The sequence below is a fragment of the Lathamus discolor genome, chromosome 2 (genome assembly GCF_037157495.1).
Source record: "Lathamus discolor isolate bLatDis1 chromosome 2, bLatDis1.hap1, whole genome shotgun sequence".
NCBI lineage: Eukaryota > Metazoa > Chordata > Aves > Psittaciformes > Psittacidae > Lathamus > Lathamus discolor.
In genome coordinates, this window is record NC_088885.1 from 146,514,943 (window position 1) to 146,532,409 (window position 17,467).

Sequence of the window (17,467 nt, forward strand, 5' to 3'; positions counted from 1 at the left end):
CAGCTATTTTGTATAGTAGAAACATACATCACTGCCCCAGAAAAAAACAGCAAATGAAACTAAAAACAGGAATGGCACTAAATTTCAGTCTCTCTGTGAGTAGCAGAGTGGGATTAGTCCTGGACTTCTTTTACAAGAGTAAGAGGCAGAGGTCCCTTTCCAAACAGTCAATTATTTGTGAGACAGCATGAGAGGAAGAGGAATCACTAAACTACAGCATGTCCACAGCTGACCCCTGCAGAGAACTCCTTCTGGGGAAGGAAAAATGGGAGGTGGAGGATACAGAGCTTCTGGAGGCAAGCGCAGGGTTTCTACTGGCCACCACAGGAGAAAGATTTCCAGTTAAAAATCCCTTATTTCTCAAAAGGAATCCTCCATCTGCTTAAACCTTGAATAGAGAATTGTGGGTTTGCTTTAAAAGCACTGGAAAGCCTCTGAGAAGTTTTCTGGGAACTCCTGGGTTGCCCCTTCAGGTACCAATTTCTCAAAACCAAGAGCATTTTCTATTTTAATAGGGGGAAAAGCGCATCAGGAAAAGGGGTGTGCAGCAGTCCAATTGGTGGCCGGTTTTATCTGTCATATTTCTGTCTCATTTTAGAACAGCAAGCATCTGCAATTTCTTCCTGATACCTAGAGAACTGCTACAGAGCCTTGTTTCTGAAAGCAACCCTAAGAAGCTTTTCCCCAAGTCTAGCTGTAGCTCTTCTTGCAAGCCTCTTTCTTCCCCGGTTCAAACCAGTCCTGTAGGTTAGCTGGTGGCCATGTGAAACCAAATCCCAACATTCTGGGATTGCCTCTCACTGGAGAGGAAAAAACAGATAACTGTCTTCAAGTGGTTGCTTTCCTTCTATTGGTTTTCCCAGCCACACCACTGAGTCAATCCAAATACTTAAATATTTAATAATGTTACCAGAGTCACTTCCTAGCTTTTGAGTCCTTTATTTCTCAGTGCACTCCATACCTGCCCCTTCCTGGATTTTGCTTTTGTTCCCCTGCACTTGGCACTGGTGAGGCCACACCTCGAATCCTGTGTTCAGTTCTGGGCCCCTCACTACAAGAAAGACACTGAGGTGCTGGAGCGGGTCCAGAGAAGGGCAATGGAGCTGGTGAAGGGACTGGAGCACAAGTGTGATGAGGAACGGCTGAGGGACCGGGGCAGGGGTGAGGGGGTAGTCTGGAAAAGAGATGGCTCAGGGAGCACCTTATCACTTTCTACAACTGCCTGAAAGGAGGATGGAAAGAGGTGGGTGTCAGCCTCTCCTTTCAAGTAGCAAACAATATGACAAGAGGAAGGAGCCTCAAGTTGCACCAGGGGAGGTTTAGATTGGATATTAGGAAAAATTTCTTCCTGGAAAGCGTTGTCAATCACTGAAATAGGCTGCCCAGGGAAGTGGTGGAGTCACCATCCCTGGAGGTATTTAAAAGATGTGTAGATGTGGCACTTGAGAACATGGCTTAGTGGTGAACTTGGCAGTGCTAGGTTAATGGTTGGATGCAAGTGTCTTCTCCAATCATTTAGATTCTGTGATACTCTAAGCATCACCTACATGGGTTAAAAAAAGAAATAAATCATCACAAGATGCTGCTTTACTCTTAGCCCATCATTCTTTCAAGAGTAATGAATGTTAGTGCTGTTTCAGCAATGCTTTATATCGGGCTCCTTCAGGATACAAAAGAGAAAAAAATTGGAGAGGCTGTTAGTGATTACATATCTGTCCATTACCTTGTTACTGAAAAGAGGTCACTGATTAAAAGAAACACATGCTGCCTGGGGAAAGACTTTTCCAAAGTTGCTGATATCTGGGGAGGTGGGATGAGAACACAACAGGTTTTTTGTCTCCTAGGGGTAGAAGAGGAGAGTTAATCTCTCTCCTTCACACCCAGCAGTCTTGGCTTACTATACACCTGAAGTGAATCAGTTCTTTAGGGACTACACACCTAGAACAAGGGCCTCGGCATGGAGAGAAGGCAGGAGTGGAAAAAACATTGGCAAAGCCAGTCTCTCTGCCCAGAGCCACCTTCAGGTAGCCAGCTCCAGTGTTTTCCTCTAATGCTGCCTCCACCTCTCAGCTACACAGAGGGTAAGAAGCAAAGAATATTTATTTGCATGTCTGTTATTTCCTGTTACCACATAGAAATACATATATCTATCTCTGTGGCAGACAGTGGTGGAGATCTTCCCTCCTTCCAAATGTCAGTGCAAACCACAATTGCTCCCTTTCAAGATTTGTTAAAAGAGGTCAACACTTAGTCAACAATAACATATTCTCTTCTAAATCAGCAGTTTATAAAATTTTATAGAGATAAAGCCAGCTCTAAACCCAGGACTGACACAGCAAAACTGAAGGGGTTGGGGTCTGCCAGCACCCAGGGTTAATGTCCTGTAGAACCAAGTCTAAGCAGCTCTTACTAAAGAATCACAGATCACCAACTCTACGGCAACCCAACCACTGAGACCCTCTCAGCCGACTCCTCTTAAGTCTACTTCAGGAGTTAATGGCATTTGTCTGCAAAAGATTCTACCTGCCTACAAAGTAGTTTGTTGCTAAAATACTTGTCCAGGTTCTTACTCTTCATTGCCCTGTCATTAGCTAACACTAGCTCACCCCACCCTCTGCATTCAGACCATTTCCCCACACCACTGCTTTGACAATAACCCCACTGTCTCAGCACCTCTTCCCTCTAGCAAATTAAATCCACTGCCTCATTCTGAGACTTCAAAAGTCCATCAAGACACCAAATCCTACCTCCAAATCAGCTGACAGTACCAGCCTAATACCATCAGATATCAGCAGTATCATTAGATTTTGAAACAGAACCTCTTCCGATATTCTTCCACACAATTTCAATATTCATGTATCACCCACATGTCACAGTAATACAACTCTTGGTCTAGTTTCAGAGCTCCTATATTACCCTTTCCCTGCTGAAAACCCCACCTAACAGCTGATTAATGCCATGCCTTTCTTCGTGCTCCCTAACAATTGTCACTTAACTTGGACTGAAAGCTATCTGTGGTAGGAACATGTTTTCTTTTGGGGAGGGAGGGTGAATGTTCTGTACAGCTCCAGCTGCACAGCAACAAGCACATGACAAATGGTGCTGGTACACAGTAACATAGATCATAGATTGCATTTACAAAACAAACACTTATTTAAAACAAAGATACTTAAGTGCTCTTGTACCCCAGCTCAGTGGCAAAGCTGAATCTAGAGGAAAATATGCACTTTTCCACAACTTAAAAGACTGCTGAGATCTGCCAAGTTAAAAAACCCTGTAAGAAACAGTAAGTAGAGAACCTAAAATGGAAAAATAACAACGTCTGTCCTAAAAAGCTAGGGAAGGAACAAAATTAATGCAATACACAGTGTATTTTTTCTACTTCAAGAACACAAACCCAAGTCCTTTCCATGTATACAGAGGAAGAGAATTTGTTGCCCTGCAGAAGCTGATAGATGTCAGCCGAGCTCTGCGCCCATGCAGATCCCTTCCAGCATGGGGGTGCAGTCTGAAGGGAGCTTGCAGGGTACCGAGAATGCTGCCTCCCTTCCGATGGCAAGCAGCCAACAGACAGCTTGTCTGAGCATGCTTATGGTACACAGGAGTCACCAAGAGCCACAGTAAGTGACTGACATCTGGGGGCAAGCCTTGCCTTTTACTAGAGGGTACTCTGTGAATCCTATCTTGAAAAAAGCCTGAAGGCACTTTTCAAAACACAGCCTTGATATATCCAGTTTTGGATGGGCAGATGGAAAGTCTTTGTCTCTCCATCTGTAAGCTCAAGGCTTAGCAGATCACATCTGTGATCAATCGCTACCTCTGTGCACTCTACTGCCTACCATGTCAAACATTTCATAACCTCTTGTTTCAGGGGGAATGCTGCTGGCTGTTTAAAATGTTAAGCAGATCAATGAAGGCTATATTAAAGCATATTTGGCAAGTACTTGAGTTTCATACAATAACAATTGCACTATTCTAAAAAAGTGATCGAGTAAAAATAGCATCTTCTTACTCATGTGCCCTGTTCTGTGTGCATCACAGTCATATGCTAGCTTTTGCTATTTGGAGACAAAAAGCAGGCATGGGAGACACCCATCCAACCTCTAACAACACTTAGAACACTTTCATGTGTCAAATACTGGCAAACACACAAGTTCCATCTTATGTATTCATGCCACAGACTTAGCTGCACAATGCTAAGGTAGGTCCATACAATCCACCTGCTACTCCCACCATAAAATGCTGTGCTGATGAAAAAGACAAGACAGTAGTCCCTACAGCTGGAACATTAACAGTCTTTGGTTGGACCTCATGAAAAGGGTCTATCTTTTCTGTTATCTCACATCTGCATGAAGGTCATGACGATTTAACGGGTATTTCCAGGAAAGGAGATCCTACAAGGCCTCTGGACAGCACCTCTCACTGGGCCTGTTCCTTCCATCTCTGGCCAGTTCTTTGTCAGAAAGAAATCAAACCTCCAACCACATCAAATTTTGCAGTCAGTGCTTTCAGTCAGACTTCTATACATTTCCGGATGCTGCATTTCAATACTGAGTACTTAAACAATACCCCCGGGGCTTTTTGCTTGCCATCATTCACAACCTGCTTTAATGTCTCCTCATCAGGGAGGAGACATTCACATTGAGAACACCGAGATCTTATTCCAGATTGAGACAGCTGCTCCCATTGACCGAACAATCAAGAAGGATCCACACAGCAAAGCCCTTCCTGCATTTCCAGCTTGTATTTCATATGTAACTGAATATCCTTTGAAAACACAGGATTATTTCAAAGATTATGACCTGAGCAGTTAGATCCATTTCTACAACACTAAAAACCAAGATTAAAAACAGCTAGTAAAGATGACCCTCATTTGTACCACAAAGTTTAGGATCATTTTGACTCTTTTAACTGGCAGAAGGTTTACCCAGAGTAATCAGTTTCTGTAACTCTTACGGATGGTCCATCTGCCTCACCAATCAACTTCTAGTTTTGAGAAACTGTCTGGCTTTACCTATAGGAATGTATGGAGAAGTAAATCCTACCTCCAGCTAATGTAAATCAGCACAGTTCCCCAACCCATCTCTTTTGGACCTCTTCTCAAATCTGCCCATCTAATGGCCACCAAATCAGCAGCATTTACACAGAGCAAAGAAGCCATCAAATCGGTCAGGTCCTTTTCTACTTCAATACAGATAACATGAATTTATCAGAAACCTTTAAGGCTGAAGTCCCACTTAGCTGAAGTGATACTGGTGTCCAGCTATCTGCTTCTCTTGGTCAGCATCAAAAATCAGCATGAAGTCATTACAAACAGGCTGTGCAAAAGCCAGGCCAGCCCTGAGCTGTGGGGTGCTTTGTAAACTGCTGCTACTAATGAGCTGTACCCATAGGTTTGAGTTCAAAGCTCAGACACAGAGAGCAAAGCTTGGCAGACACCACGACACACTGCTTTACCTTCAGGACCCTCCAGAGGGTAGCTTGTCTTTCTGGCTTCATTTTATCACAACCATTAATCACCTACTGGATTAATCAATTTAACAAACACTAAACTTCTTACAACATATGAATTTCATAATCCGGAGTTTGTTCAAGCAGTGGGATGTGCCCTCTAGACAGGAGGTATCTTGAAGGGCAAGATAAGAGACAGCTCTGCAGCAAGGAAGTGGACACTGAACCAGGGCAAGATGGGGAGGGAGAACAGAGCAAAGTGGAGACAGGTGTAGGAAGAGGATAGAGGCAGAAGGGGATAATGTGTTCGGAGGAGGGGGGCTTGTTTTAGTTTCTAACTATAAATTATGTAGCTTTTGGCTTTTTTATCCCTTCAGAATTAACATCAGCTAGACAATAATTTACAGTAGCTGCATTCCTGCTGCAGCTATCCGTGGACATCTGTAGCTGGGCAACTGGGTAGTTATCCCATGGTACCAAGCCAATTACTACCACAAGCCATTCACTTTCTCCAGAAACAATGAAAAGGTGTCCAAAATGAAAGACAAACAGAAAGAGAAAAAGAGTGAGACAACCTACTACATTCCACATACATCTGTTAAACATACCTCAGCTGTCAGAGGTAGCTAATAGTAGGGGGTCTTGTACAGCACCAGAAATATATATCAAGAAATCAGAATGAGTAATTTAGTGGTTTCACCTGGAATCAAACTAAACTCATAATTTGAAGGCCATACAAATCTTAAGTGTATAGAGAGAATAAAGACTCCTTAGTTTATGGAACAGAAATCCTAAGCCCAGAAAACAAAATCCTCTTCTTACATGGGTTAAGTTTGCCTTTTAAAACCTTCATCCCACAGAGACACATACGTATGTACTTAAGTTTACTTAGCTATGAAATTCACTTGCTCATTTTTGACAATTTTCCTACTGAAAACTGGTTATTTTATGTATGGCAGTATCTGCTGTCATCTCTTATCTCATAGACCTTAGAAATGCTGTAAACATAAAAGACAGTTTCTGTTACACCTGCTCTTCAGGAGACAGACTGCACATTATCACTGTGCTAGATAGACCCTGGAGCCTCAGCAATGCAAGTTCTGCCTTTGTAACAGCAACAGAGTTTCATGATGAAAAGCAGGCACAATGACTGGACAGCCAAATTATTTCTGGAGCATTTTCTCATTCCATTTTAATAAAGGTACAGTTGAGATAAGCAGCTCCCGAATTCACACAAGCTAGAGAGAGGCTCACTGGAAAATGGGCCAGTTCAGTGAGAAAGGCAAGTCCACCACAAATCCTGTACAGGTACAGATGAAGAGAATACTGGCAAAGAATGGGGCTAGTGAGCTATACCATTAGCTCAGAACAAAGATCAGTATGTAACACGCGTAACAGGTACACAGGACCATAACTGGAGCAATGGATTACATTACAAAATACTTGGTAATTCGTTTTGCAAACTAATTTCATTCCCTGTTAGTAAGAAGCCTTGTGTGAGTGTCTACACAGCTTCTCCTGAAAAGTGCAGCAACTCTTCTGGATTTCAGTTTGATTGCAAGTCTGTGCATCTCCCAGACAGGAGCTGCAAGAGATACAAAGTATGAAAACAAAATAATCAGTGGCTATATAGAGAGGAAGAAACCTAAAACAATGCTCTCTGAAGGGAAAGTATCCACCAAACATCACAATTGTCAGTCACCAACCAATTCATGCTAACTCCAGACTAGGTACCACCATTACCCTCTGAGGATTTCACAGTGAACATGGAGAGGAAATAGGCAGAAAAGATAAAGAGCACATGTGGGTAAGAAACAAGGCTTCATTAGCTCTACTGTTCCTGGAAGGAGCTTGTCTTGCAATCACTGCTTAGGAGATTAGCTAGTCATGCTCCACTGCAAATTGTATTTCTAAGAATGCCTTAAGTCCTAATAGCAAACTGTTCAATTCTATAATCAGCCAGCATTCCATCAGAAACCTCTTCTAAACACTAGTGAGCCTATCCAGCATACAAAGAACAGCTCAGACACACGCAGGTTATGTCTATTATGGCATCAGAGGTGTGCTGTCCCAAACATGCATCACAGATCTCTGCCTTTTTCCTGCTCATGAAAGCTGATGTCTGCTGAACATGTGGCACAGAAATGGCTGCAATTCAGCTGTGGATCCAGGCTTGATTTCTGGCCCCATGAATGATGCACAAAGCCATCAAAATGCAAAGGGAAATATTCATTCTCACTAGCATAACTAGTTTGCAATCTGGCAGTTGACTTCTGTGTTCAGTCCTGGCTTTCTCTGAAGTGCCTAGGAATTACCTCCTTTATCATTGTTTGAGGCTACCCCTTCCCTTGCACATTTAACTGAAGAGCCTGTAAATGCCTTCTTTCCTTCCCCCAGTAAAATTCTTCACCTCCTACTGCTTACTCATACCACTGTATCCTACTCACACTAGTGCCCCAGCTGATTTTGTGTAGCGAGAAACCATTAGCTGAGAGCATGCAGAGCAAAATCCAGGAGAAAGCTTCTATTTACACACATTACAATTATTCTTTATGTTTCTGAAACAGCATTATTAAAAGTCTCTTTCTTGCTTTTACTAGGTTATTTGCAGAGAAGCAAATCAACTCAACTGAAATCCCCGGGGGGTGGGAAGAAGAAAGCGGGGAGAGAAAGACACAAAAACAGGGCAAAGGAGAGCAAATGAGTAGGGGAATGGAGGGAAGTAATGATCTGAATGTTCAGCTGAAAAGCTTGAGCTACCAAGGTTCTATGTTATGTAGCGACAGATAGGACTGCATTAAAGACAAGCTACAACTCACACCGAATGTCGTCTTCATACCCTTTCCTGCTCAGTCCCATACTCCCTGCAAGCATATTTGATCTTGTAATTGAATGCAGAATTCATTTCAGCCTGAGTTCAGTCCCCCTGCCCACCTACTTGCTTCATCCAAGACCAGCACATACTAGGGTGAATTCTTGCTGTTCCAAGTAACAAACCTGCTCTTTAATGCCAAGTTTAGTTCATGCTGCACAGAGAACATGCAGCTACTGACAGCAACTCCCTCACCATTCTCTTTGTAGTCCTTGTCCTTTGAAGCACAGGATGCTTCCGGAAAGAGAAGGGGAAGGAAGGTACATCCTCCCCAAGGCACAAGCCAATAAGAGCAAGATTTGTATATCTAATCTGCTTCAGGCTTTCCTGAAGGTCTCGGACCATATCTCACCTCATTTATGCACATTAATACACAGTTTCCAACCCCAACTGCTGTGGGGATCTGGTATTTTCTACAGCTGCAGCCTAACGTGGGGCACTTCCTTCCCCCACAATCCCATTGACCTGACACAGCAGACAGTTCCTCTTACAGAACTGCATCAGTTCTTATATACTGGAAAAGAGAGCTATCCATCTTATACATTACATCACTGTCTGTTAGTGTTTTTTATAGCTCACTACCCAATTCCCCATCTCCTCTATTTGCTTCTGGGTTATCCTGGCCAAATTCTCTTCTCAGTTACTTGATGTAAATCAAGCTCTTGTGTTGAGTGCAGTTGTTCTGGATGCACAAAAGATGAGCTAGACTTTGTCATAAAAGTGATCAGGCTGAGTCAGACTAGAAGTCTAGCCCTTTATGCCATTGCTGAAGGAAACAGTGTGAGAGCAGGGTGTACAGGTTAGGAATGACCCAGGTTGAAAGCTGGGGAACTGTGTGCTACATGAAAAACTATTTCCTTTATTTTAAGCACAAACCCCTACAGCTTCATTGCTCTGCCTTGTGACCTTGTTCCCTTTTCACCCCAAATCATCCAGTCAATATCTAAAGTAATCTCTTCCCCAAGCTAAAGAATCAGAATCTTTGTAACCTGCCCTCAGAGAACATACCACCCCTCTGACCAGCCAACTGCCCTCTTCTGTATTCTTTTTAGTCCTGTCCATTTTTGGGGGTGTGGCACACGAAACTGCAGGGAGCATTCAACATATAAGAGCAATATGCAGTGATACAGAAACAAAGAACTTTACTGCCTATTCTGAGCTCTTCCTCACAGTTGCTGAAAAACTATTTGCTATTTTGACAACCACAAACCAGTTTCAGAAGGCTTCAAAATTGCTCCTTTTTCTAGCCCTTTTCCCCACCTTTGTCTTTGGCACCTTCCATAACTACTCCCTCCACGTTCTCTGCATGCTTTGAGCAAATAATTGTGGACTGAGTTGTTCAACTGCTAATCTGCAAAGGTAAATACCTGTATCCATTCAAAAGTAACAGCTTTCATGAGCAATAACCCACAATAGGATTGCTCAGCCCCAGCCTCTGGGTATCTCTTGTGCACAGAAAGAGGAGTCCTTGCCTCAGAGATCATACAGTTTGGACAAAAGGGAGACACCAGAGATGGGACAGGGCACAAGAGGGTGAAGCTATCTCAGCCAGGACAGCAGAGAAAGTTGGCACTAGAACCAGACACAGTATCCTTAACAAACCCAGAAGAGTATTGAAAAGTAGCTCTACAACAGCTCTACTACTTGTGCAAACTGCCTGAATACCGTGCTTTACTCTGAGCTTCTTGCTGCTGCTCTCCCACCACAACCCTCGTGACATAGCAACACTGGGAAGCTCTAAGCAGTAGTTCAAAGCAGAGGAGCACACGCTGCCACCAAGCCATATGCACATTGCAGAGGGGTGGGAGGGTGCTGTTATATCAAGAAGGGAAGGCATCTTCTGAAGTTGTGCTGCTGCTGAGCAAGAAAGAGGGGTATAGATGTTACAGCCCAACAAGAAGGCTGACACGTGAATGTGGATGGGAAAAGACCTATGCTGACACATTTCTGCAGTAAATGGTCACTAAATAACATACAGAACTGGTACCAAGACCAAAGGCTGGAGCTGAGGTCTTAATCCTGTCCTGTGTACACCTCTACCACCGGTCTTATCCATCTCCTCTGCTATGACCCAAGGTCACATTTTAACTAGATGTGTGTCTCAAGCCCTGCTTCCAACCAGCAGCTCTCACCAAGCCACATGTGCAAGTCCCTCAAGCTAAGAAGTAGCTGGAAACTATTGAAAAAAACAAGGACTGCTGGAAGCACACGCTATTTTTGAATGACAGGGCCTGTTACTTTTTTGCTTAGCAGGCAATTAAGTGTGCTGAAGACCCATCTGTTAGATCCCATTCCCTGGAAACCTGGATGTGGAGACATCTAGCCTGAACCTGGAGTGGGTGTAGGAATAGTACACAGTTGAATAACCGATTACCTGTCAAAAGAATTGTGCTTTCGGGCACACCCTGGAACAGCACGATGGGTACCTACAGTGAAACCTGCTTCACAGCCATCCTGTAGATGGCCCTGAACTCACTGTAACATTACTGGCAGAGTTGGCACAGCACGTCTATAAGCTCACCGTATCTCAAGCCTCCAAGAAAACACACAGCAGCACTCAGTATCTGTTGGGGTGGGCTAGGCACTGAAGGCTTTCCACCCAAGTATTTTATGTTGCCAAAATTCAGAGGATCATTTTGATGGAAGTTGGTTACAAACTGCAAATAACTCCAGTCTTGCAACAGTTAACCTTGACCACACTACTTCCTTAAAGTGTCTAGTTCCCTTGAGGATTACCAAGGGGTCAGGCTAGAGCCATTGTCATTTGCTGTCAGCAAGGCTCTGCTTCTTAGTAAAACAGAATCATAGAATCAGCTAGGTTGGAGACCTTTAAGATCATCAAGTTCAACCTTTATCCCATATTCTCCTGTAGATAGATCCAGGGTCTCAATAGCATGAGACCCTGGATAGAAGAGCCATAGGATGGTAGACGTTTACATAACCTTCCAGGAGGAGACCAGCAACAAACCTATCTATGTGCTTCCCAAAGCCAACACACAGCAGGAAAGGTGTTAGACCAGGCTTCATTAAACACTTAGTATGAAAGAACTCTATGATATAATTAGCACTTTTTTGCTCAGGAATCTCAAAGACACCACAGGTCAGAGCTGCAGGGGATCCAGCAGAACTGTGTGGGATTACCTGCACGCATGCATTATCTGGTGAGTGCCATCAGTCTCAAACCTTCCTGTGCAATAAACACTGCAGGGGAAGAAATCACCATTTCTCTCTTCCCCTTTACCTCTGCTGCACAAGAGCAAAAAGAAAAAAAAAAAAAGAATTTCAGAACAGCGTTGCAGAGATCAAAAGCCTTTTTCTACTGGCTCTGACCTAGTTCTTTCATTCTTACTAGAGGGAAAAAAAACACCACTTAAAGGAACATTGTCAAAACTGTTAGGTTTAAAAATAGACTTACCTTGGCAGTGCTCCCATCTAGATGGGCGCATATTAAGGAGTGCAAACTCACTTTCCCCATACACACACCAATCCTTTCATCATCAGTCAAAAACACTGGTACTACACAGCCCAAAGGACCTCTCAGTCCACATAACCTCTTTTGGGACACTCAGGTATCTAATATATATAATTGGCAAAGAACTGTAGTATCCTCCAAATTCCTATTCCATATTTGCAAATCCATCGCTGTCAGCTATCCAAGTAAAACCATTTTGGATCATCTGCCTTAAGTAAGTTGCTGGACATTCGCTGCCATAAGTAACTCCAGCACTCCATGCTAAGACAGTATTAAAATAATGAGATTTGAGGAAGATTTCAACTGTTTCTTGGATAAAATGAAACCAGAATTTCTCTCTCAAAAATCCTCCACAAACTTGAAATTACAAAATATTTTCACTTGAGCCACACAGAGCATGTCTGGGAAGAGAAACAAAGAGTCCGGGTTCATGGCTGAGACTGACAAAGGGGCAGTTTCCACAGAACAATAGCCATGCTGGAGGGGTAGTGGACTTTGGCTCCAGCCAGGAACTCCCATACTCCAGGATCCGTGGTTCCTCTGTGCCCCAGGGACCTCTCCACTCCCTGCCCATTGCATCCCAGAGCCAGCCACTTGCAAGTTCACACAAGAAGCCACTTAGCCCAGATGCCCAAAAGCTTTGCTACACACTATGGCAAGGTCTGAAGATGCAGGAAACCCATCCTAGCCAAGCTCCCAGCTAACTCTGGAAGGCCAGACAACCACAGCATAAACCAGGTTTTCAGGGCTTTCCTTATTTCCAAGCTTCCAGAGCTGACGTACAGCAGGTTATGCTCTCAAGATCCCAAGCAGCAAACTATGAAAACATTTTTCCAATAAAAACAAAAGAATCAAAGAGGAAAAGTGGAAAAAAAACCCCACAAACAAACAAAAAAAAAAAAAAAATCCCAACAGTGTGTTGTTCCTGAGTCCAGGACACTTTGAGTTCAGCAAATGGGTATTTCTCTACAAACCCATCAATTTAAAAGATTCAACAGCAGCTTTACTTTTGACTAGAGCGGGACCCACACACTGCAGTGGATTAGAGCCATGAGAGGCAAGCAACCTCTCAGCTTCCCAAACAGAAGCTGTAATGCCACATGTTACCTACTAAAAATCACAGTTCATGAAAAGAACACAGCTCACACCCAGGGTTCCAGAAGATGCATTGAGAAAAAAGTATGCTTTTAAGCACAGGCACATAAAGAAGCATAGTTCCAGCAGAAAATGAGGGCTATAGAAAGGTCTTAAATGTGCAGGCACTACTTGAACACAAAGTAGTCACAGCCACGTGGCTACTTGTACTGAAGAAGCAAGTAGTCATCTTGCTGTGCTAGTGTGAGTGAAAGAGACATATGCAAAGACAAGAAAGTTGAGGGAGAAAAACCCAAAATGGGAGGAAAGCAGAACATACAGACAAGAAAGTCTGTTCTGAGAGATCATAAGAGGGATGCATCCTAGGGGAAGGAAATGGGAAGAATGAGTTAAAGAAAAAAATCCCATCTCAGGAGAAGGGAACAGCACTGCTTCCCAAAGCTTTAGCAGAGCTTTCCTTCATTAATATTTACAAAGCTTTTAGAGATTCTCAGATGGAAGGCACTGCAGATATGACAGGAGTTATTACAGACCTGAAAAGATCTAGCAAACAGACTGAGGAGGACTGCAAGCGAATAAAGGAGGATGACATTAGAGAGTGCACTGACATAGGGGTTGCTACTGGCATATGAACCATCTGGTGCATGGCAGTCCCTTTCATTTACTTACTTACCCACTACTGGGCACGCATGCCCAGTTCATTCTAAGTTTTTACCACTGAAAAAGCAATGTTTTTAATCAGGATCACAACCCTCCTTCTTTATAGCATTACAGTCCTCAAAACTGCCATTCAGTAAAGCAGCCTGTGCACAAGAAATCTGTTGGATTCCTGGAGAAGCTTACGGCTTTGGGTAGACAAGTTGGGATGCACACAGACATCTTTTGAGACACAGTGGTTTTGTTTACCTTTACTTGAGTTTGCCTAGGAAGCTGGTTTTCAATGACATTAAGCTGCCCACTGCCTTCAGTAAGTGTTTGCTGGACTATCACCTGTGCTGCTCACTTGGGTACTGAGCAAAAGACAGCTTCAGCATGACTTTCAGGAATAAAGCAAGTGGTCTCTGATGGAACTGTGGATCTCAGCATATCTGAGAAACAAAGCTCAAGGCAGGCTCAACACGAGCACCCAAAAAGCCCCTGACATACCCCAAATCAAGCACAGGAGGGAGGTCAGATGGCTGGGTTTCACCTGGTAGGTTTCCAAAACTTTCCCAGGGGCACAGAAGAAAGCAAGATGGGCCATAAACCCCAGGATCCTCAATGTCTTACTTTGAAGTGCTAGTGAATTTTGGACTCGGTGTATGGCAGGAAAGTGGATTTCCCTTCTCCCTAGTCGAATCTCTCGTCCAACTTCTCAAAAGCCCCGTGGAAAGGAAAGGGAACAAGCAGCCCACGTCAGACTGCTGCAGGAGCCCAGCATCCATGGAAGACCTCAGCAAAGCGCCCGCTTTCAGCTCCCAGCAGGCACCACCTCAAACACCGAGCCCTGCCCCAGGAGCCGGGCACCTCACGAACACCTCGCGGCTCCCCAGGAGCTGAGCACCGCGGCCCCCGGGCTTCTGCAGCTCCTGCGGGGAAGGAGGGGCCAGGCACCGCCGGGGCTGCCAGGGCCGCCGGGACCCCGCGGGTTCCGCGGCCTCGGGGCACCCCGCGGCTGGGCAGCACCCGCGGGACAGCGGCGGCTGGGCGGGACGCGCCCGGCGGGCAGAGCGGGGCCGCTCCGGAGGAGGTGGCGCAGGTCCGGAGGGGCGGCTCGGCCGGGACCGCGGGGAAGTTGCCGGACCGCAGCCTCCGGTTGCCGCAGGCTGCGCGGGCAGCACCCCCCCCCCCCCCGCCCGGCCCGCGGCACCTGGCCCGGGGCAGCGGCGGCGCCAGGGCCGAGGGGGGCGGGAGGCGGCCGGGCGGCCCGCGGGCGAGGCTGGTGCAACGGGGGCAGAGCGGCCCCGCACTGCCGCAGGCCCCGCCGGCGGGCACAGCCCCCCGCTTCTCCCGCCGAGCCGGGCCGGGCCGGGCCGGCCCCGCCGCGGCGCAGGTGAGTGCCCGGGGGAGGAGACAGGGGAGGGACGGCGGGGACGCGGAGCCCTTACCTTCCACCGCCATCCTCCCGGCCTCGCATAGTGCGCCGGCCGCCGACCCGGCCCCGGCGGCGCTGCCCCGGCTGCCCCCCCGCCCGCGCGGGCTGCGCTCATCTGCAGCCGCGGCGGTCAACCTGCAGCGCTCCCGCTGACAGGCGGGCGGGGCGGGCGCCCGCCCGCGGCACCCTGGGAGATGTAGTCCCGGCCGCGTCACCCCGCCCGGGCCCGGCGTCCCCGGGGCTGCCGAGCCGCGCTCGGAGGTGGTGTCGGCGGCACCGGGCGGCTCCGCACCTACCTGCCGGGCGCGGAGAGCGGCACGGGGGAGGCAGCGGCTGGGCGCGGGGAGGCTGGCAGGGAGGTGACCGCCGTGAGGTGAGGGAGGAGCGCGCTGAGCGGGCACCCTGCCCGCAGGATCGCAGCATCACCCAGCTCGGAAAGGACCTTTAAGGCCATCAGGTCCAAGCATTACCCCAGCACTGCCAAGAGCACCCCTAGCCCGTGCCACTGAGGGCCTCATCTACACGGGTTTTGGGCACTTCCAGGGACGGTGATTCCAGCACTGCCCTGGGCAGCCTGTTCAATGCTTGACCATTGGAACTCACCAAAGTTATGTCATTACTAAAATCAAGAGGACAACAGCAGAGGAACTGGGTGCACAAGGGCAAGTACAGATAGGGAGTGAAAACATTTTCATGTGTTCTTGTTTGTTAGCAGTGGCTGTTGTGGTTAAGTGTTACTCATTACAGGTTATTTCTGCAAAACAAACCTCTGTGAGTTCAAATTAGAGTGCAAGAACATACGATGTGCAAATAAGTTCTCCATAAACCCCGGAAACTTTGACATTCTTGGAATATCTAAAGTAATTCAGATAGAAGTGGGTCTTCATTTATTTTATGAAGGGAAAACAGAGCCTTTACAGAATGGCCTTGAAGTCCAGCTCTTTCCTGAAGCTTTCTTGTACCAACTCTGCCCTGAAGACCTCGCTTGTCCTTTGCTCTCATATGCATTTGAACTATTAGCCTTTATGCTGTATATGAGTCAAGATACAGGCTTCGCTGAGCAGCAGCCTTGTCTTTCACATGTTAGCTAAGTCATAGGCATACTCACAGTGCATTATAAGTAATAATGATGGAGAGGATATGCTGGTATTCCCAAGTGCAGTACAATCACACACCTGATCCCATATACTGCGAGAAATGGGCTGATATTCACATTTTCTGTCCAGATCTCAGTTTTCAAATATATGTAATACACACATACAACCATCAGCAGTTTCTTCTCAACCTTACTACATCAGCTTTTGTGATTTTGATGACATTTTGTATTAAGCTTATGTATTCAGTTAATCATTATTTATTTAATCATGACAACATTTGGAGGTATGTTAGAGTAATTACTGGGCTAATGCATATGTGAAGTGGTGCTTTCTTGGTTAGAATGAGAAGAACGAGTTGGAAGTGAATAAATCAAAGCTTACAGTGCAACTGGCATGAACATGGGGAGCTGGAGTCCTGTACCCTAACTGAGTACAGATTTAGTGAGCCCTTTAAACAGCCCTATAGTGTTTAATTACAACTTTGTGCCTGCTGAAGAGCGGCAAAATTATGGCTGTGACTAGATATCAAATAGGGCATGATGGATGTTAAAAGGTGGTGTGTTTGATACCTAATGTTACATGATAGCTAGTGAGACCTAGTATTTAACAGTATCAAAACCATCAGAAACTTCTCAAATTATGGTCAAGACTAGGCAAATTGTAATTTAATGTATGTCACTCATTAGAGAAAAGAGGCTGTAAATTGATTCAATAATCTATGGTAAGGTACAATCTGTTTTGAGCAGAGCTTTCAAAAACATCAGTAAGAGTGAGCTAACTTTCTAAAAACACCCTGCTAAATTATAGAGCAGAAAAAGACCAGCTTTCTATACTCAGAAAGAGCTATCTCATCACACTTCCTTGCTTTCTTGCTTCCCCTTTTACCTTGCCTCTCTTCAGAGAATTTTCTTCTAAACTTTCTCTTTAAAGTGAAGCAAACTCCCTTTAAACAGACTCAGTTTGTCACAACCAAAGTCAGTTTTCTGTGTCCTTTGCCCTAGGTCGCCAGATGAAATAAGCAATGCTGACCAGAGGCTCCTTAACCATTTCAATTATTTCTAGGTAGGACTTCTGCCAGCTAACATTAGATGAAAGTACATGCATCCACAGCATTGCTCTACTAGATGAGTGCTGAAGTCCAAACAAGTCTAACAAGATGTTAGGTTTGTATACTTCACCACACTATTACCCATCATCATTTTTCCCTTTTTAGTCCCCTTTCACCTTACAGAAATTCAAGAGTCATTAAGCTTTAAGCATCCTTTTATGCTCCTAAGTCCTTTCTGTAAAACATAGCAACTTTGTCACTCATCTTCATCTGACAACCTTGTTAGCGAGGTACTGCTGCTATATCGTTGTGACTCAAGATTTTCAAATAAGATTAATTATTTTGAGTGCCCAAATAC

General features: G+C 45.4%; 1 protein-coding gene across 4 annotated transcripts in view; it reads right to left on the reverse strand.

The window, feature by feature from the left end:
• The window catches only part of SAMD12 (sterile alpha motif domain containing 12), a 173,423-nt gene extending 158,281 nt beyond the window's left edge, over positions 1 to 15,142 (reverse strand). The window contains exon 1 of one of the 4 annotated variants that reach the window (XR_010610276.1): positions 14,978 to 15,142. Coding sequence is in view for 3 of the 4 variants with exons in the window: in XM_065668848.1 (XP_065524920.1) it covers positions 14,978 to 14,990 (13 nt within the window). In the remaining variant the exon portion in view is untranslated. The remainder of the gene's footprint in view (positions 1 to 14,977) is intronic. The other 3 variants (XM_065668848.1, XM_065668846.1, XM_065668847.1) reach the window with 3 other exon arrangements.
• Between the last annotated feature and the right edge of the window lie 2,325 nt (positions 15,143 to 17,467).